At 35.6% G+C, this 4,744-nt stretch overlaps 1 protein-coding gene across 1 annotated transcript; it reads right to left on the bottom strand.

The window, feature by feature from the left end:
* Nucleotides 1-506: 506 nt before the first annotated feature.
* Nucleotides 507-1,481, bottom strand: LOC111392685. The gene is made up of 2 exons (XM_023018074.1): nt 1,179-1,481; nt 507-1,067 (listed from the first exon to the last, which is right to left on the bottom strand). Exons 1-2 carry the CDS (start codon nt 1,479-1,481, stop codon nt 507-509), a joined length of 864 nt encoding a protein of 287 aa, XP_022873842.1.
* Nucleotides 1,482-4,744: the final 3,263 nt, after the last annotated feature.

Genomic DNA, 4,744 nt, shown 5'->3' with positions numbered 1-4,744 from the left:
ATTAAAAGAAACTTGTTACTCCCACAGCCTCAGAGTTAGTTGTCCTTGCTGTAAATCTATGAGGCTCTTGTAGTAGCCAAAAATGGTCGTTCCAATATGATAGGTACGTCATTATCTTCTTCCATATCCAAAATCAAGAAGTCAGCTGGGAATATGAGTTTATCCACTTTGACCAATACATCTTCAATAATCCCTCGTGGATGTGTAAGTGATCGATCAGTCAGCTGTAGAGTTACTGTGGTTGTCTTAGGCTCTCCCAATCCTAGTTTCCTGAAAATAAAGAGTGGCATCAAGTTAATACTCGCACCAAGATCACACAATGCTTTATTAAAATAAAAATAACCAATTGTGCAAGGGGCAGTGAAACTCCCTAGATCTTTCAATTTCGGTGGGAGCTTTTTCTAGATCCTAGTGCTGCACTCTTTAGTTAACATCACAGTTTCATGTTCCTTTAGCTTGCGTCTATTTATTAAGATGTCCTTTAAGAACTTGGCATAGCTGGGCATCTAGAGTAGTGTATCGGCCAACGGGATGTTGATGTGGAGCTTTTTGAAGATTTCGAGAAATTTCTTATATTGCTGCTCCATATTTTGCTTTCTCAACCTCTGGGAAAATGGAATGGGTGGTTCATAGGGGTTAATTGGTATGGTTTCCTTATCCCGTGATGTCTCTAAACTCTCCTTTGGTGTAGATTCACTTGTCTGCTCGTCTTGCTGTACAATCTCTTCTTCTGTATAGCTTGTTGTCTCATTGTTCACACCCGACCTCTCAACGTGTCTTTCAGGTAGTTGCGTCCCACTTCGAGTTGTGGTCGCTTGAACGTGCTCCCTAGGATTTAACTTAGTATTGCTGGGTAAAGTATCTGGTGCCCTTCTTATCATAAAAAGTGCTATATGTTCCATCTGCGTCTCCAAGTTCTTAATTGCAGCACCCTGATTTTGAAGAGTAGTTTCAGTTTTCCTTATGAACGGGTTATTTGCTTCCATGTACTTTTCAGTCTTTTCCATGAACTTTGGAAACATCTCTTCCAACTGAGGTATCTTCTCCTGTTGCCTCTGATATCTATTCTAACTTTGGGTACCACCCCATGAGAGATTTGGATGTTATTTTCAACTGGGATTGTAAGTGTCTGAATTTCGATAGTTCTATTGATGTTGACCCCATTGTCCGTACTCTACTTGTTCCATTCCCTGTGACAGAATTGGGCATTCCACTGTTTTATGATTCACTCCACATTCTTCACAATTTGGTTTCCGTGGATATGTTGCATTCGCTAACTGTGATATGCTTTCTACCTTGTGAAACAGAGAGTCAATCTTAGCTGATAAGGCTGAATATGTATCTACCTCATAAACTTCCGGTGTCCTCTTCTGAACAGCCCGTTCTGATGTCCATATAGCAGATGTAGTAGCCATAGTCTCAAATAACTTGTGTGCCTCATCTTTAGTAGCCAGTGACCCGTTAGATGAAGAGTCAACCATACTTTTGAAATCTGAAAGTAGTCCCGCATAGAAGTACTACGCTTAAAGTCCTTTCCTGATCCCATGATGCGGACACTTCTGCAGCATATTTTTAAATCTATTCCAGGCTTCATCATATGACTCAGATTCACCTTGACAGAAGATGGATATGTCATGCTTGAGCTTTACAATATTGGCAGGCGGGAAAAGCTTGTTGCAGAATTTCTGTGCTAAATTATTCCATGTAGTAATGCTGGCGATTGGTTGGGACTCAAGCCATTCAATTACCTTATCTCGTAGTGTATGTGGGAACAGCCTCAATTTGATTGCGTCGTCTGAGATACCCTAATACCTAAAGTGTTTGCACATTTCCATGAATCGAGAAACGTGTGTATGTGGGATCTCCTCAGCTCTACCATAAAACAAATGCCCATTCTAGAAGAGTTGTATCACGTCAGTTTTCAGCTGGAAGTTGGGTTGTCCAAACGGTGGGTAGACTATGCTGGATTGACTTTGGATTATCTGAGGGGTCAGGAAATCTCCCATTAGCATATTTCCTTCGTCCATCGCCCCTTCTTCATTGGCTTGAAAAATTGGATTGTTCTGCACAGTAGCCGTTGATTCCTTCTCTTGTTGCAATTGATGAAAGGTCTGCTCAATTCTCAGATCTGCTGGAATTAATTATCCTCTAGTTAATCTTGACATGCAACCCTGCGAGCAAACCAATAATAGCACTCAGATTCAAACAAATTACATAACTAAACACAATGATATAAAATAAAATAAAAATATGGAAAATAAGAAAATTTTAAAAATTAAAGTTTGAATTAGTACCTAGAAAAAATAAAATCAAACTAATGTTCAATCCCCTGCAACGGCGCCAAAAACTTGTTCACAAAATTTAAATCTACTCCCATATACCATCAGCCTATATCTCTATGACGGGTGCAAATATACAAAAATGCATGTAGTTTTGTGAGTACTTAAAGATTCACGCAGAGCATAGCAGTATATGTTTATCCTTTATCGGACTCTACGATGATTTATACTTTGTCGAACTTATTTCCCTTCTCTCGAATGCAAGAAATAAATCACCCAAACTCACACAATTATGGGCCCTTAATTGCGGAAGAAATTAAATGCATATAAATCATTCAAAATAATCAAACGTGTTTTAATGTCAAACATATGAAACAAGGAATTAAGAATCACATTACAAGGTTCATCAATCTCGTAGAACAAGAATTTCTAGTGTAGCATGGAGAAAATTACAAAATACATAGTAACTTGAAGAAATAACATCACCGAGTTAAATAATTGCGTAAAATCCTGTCGGTATTTTTGATTTCCTTCGATGTTGTGGCTCCAAATTCTCTCCAATATGTATTTTTCTTGCCTCCCAATGCGTTCTCCCCGAAATATGACGGCTCTAGGTTTTTATATCGCGTCCCAATCGAGTTCCAAAAGAGTTATATTGAGAATAGGAAACTGCAGGATCGGTCCAGATTTTGGTCTATACGACCGCATAGTACAAAGCTATGCGACCGTATAGTTATGCCAAAATACCCACTTGAAGTCTCTGAATACTACTATGCGACTGCATAGATTTTTAACTATGCGATCGCATAGTTCAAACATTTTTTTGGTCAAATAGTTTTTAATATTTTGATTATAACTTTCTCTCTAGATCTATGATTGAAGTGATTCAAAGTGATTTGGGAAGATAACTCCAAGATCTACAATTTTGATAGAAATAGGATTTCTCAAATTCTAATGTTTACTATGCTAAAAATGGGTCTCAAATAGAGACTAAAAATTCCATGCATAGTTTTTTTGCCTGAAAGTTGATACTTGATAATATTTCGACCATATTTCACCTATTTGACTCCTTTTCTCATCTGATTGACCTCTAACACTCTTGAATCTTCAATCCATTGCTCCAGTCTCATCTATGGATTATTTACAAATTGGTCCCTGAACTTTCAATTTCTTCAACTTTAGTCCATTTTCACTTGTTTCTTTTATTTCCATCATCCCATAATATCACCAAATTGGTACTTAGCTCATTCACTTCCTTGATTTTTCCTTAGGACCATCTTTTGGATAATTTCACTTTGGTCCCTAAACTTTTATTTTCTTTCATTTTGCTCCTTTTTTGAATCTTTTCTCATGAATTCCATCATATCCATCAATATGGCCCTATAACATGAAATTATATAGAATTAAGTCATAATCAACCAATTTTATTAATAATTAGTCATGTTTTATGGATCGAATAATTGTGTAAAAACACACTTATCACTTTGTATTAAAGTCTTTTTAGGATTACTAATTTTCTAAAATAGATTAGTTGAAACAACATATTACTCATATAACCTCTCTTGCCTATATTTATTTATTTGGAATATAATAATATTTGTATGTATGTAATTCATACGTTATTCATTAATCCAAAAAAAGGTAAATATTTGGCCAAATTGCATACATACTTGTGATAATAACTCTGTGACAATTGTAACGTTTTCCATTATGTGAACATTGACAATCCAATATAGATTGTTGATAGGATTTATTGTTAATATATGGTTACTACACTAAAAGTACCGCCTACAAGTTGATATTTATGTCAAAAGTATAAATATCAATGTTATGTTTGGTCTTTTGTAATGGGGTCCACCATTATTTGAAATAATTAATTTTCTATTGCAAATTCCCATGTAAATATACTATTTAGTTTTAAGATCTTTATTCAGTCAATCCATCTAATTTGACAATATCTATCAATATCAATTCCATTCATGTGTTTAATGGAACTACATTTTAAAGACTAGAAATAGAATATTCATATTGTTCTTGATTGCATGGATCTAAACATTGTTGTAAGGACTGAATAATCCACTACACTTATGGATAAAAAGCTCACATGATCAAAATTGTAAACCAGGTGACACCCATGTGGTTAAAGGAGACAAGTTCAGTTTAAGTTGATGCCCTAAAAATGATTTGAAAATTAAAGAAATGCAAAAGATTCCTTATTTCTCAGCTATAGGGAGTCTGATGTATGTTCAAATTTGTACGCATCCGAATATAGCGTACATTGTTGGGATGCTAGAGAGATATTTAAATAACCCAAAAATGGATCATTAGAAAGTAGCCAAATGGGTTCTACGATATTTACAAAGAACAAAAGATTACATGCTTACATACAGGAGATAGGATCAATTGGAGGTCGTCAGTTTTCTGATTTCGATTTCATAGGATGTCAAGATAGTAGGAGATCCACT

Source organism: Olea europaea, unplaced genomic scaffold, assembly GCF_002742605.1.
Source record: "Olea europaea var. sylvestris unplaced genomic scaffold, O_europaea_v1 scaffold9601, whole genome shotgun sequence".
Classification (NCBI taxonomy): domain Eukaryota; kingdom Viridiplantae; phylum Streptophyta; class Magnoliopsida; order Lamiales; family Oleaceae; genus Olea; species Olea europaea.
This window is presented reverse-complemented; position numbering and strand designations above follow the sequence as displayed.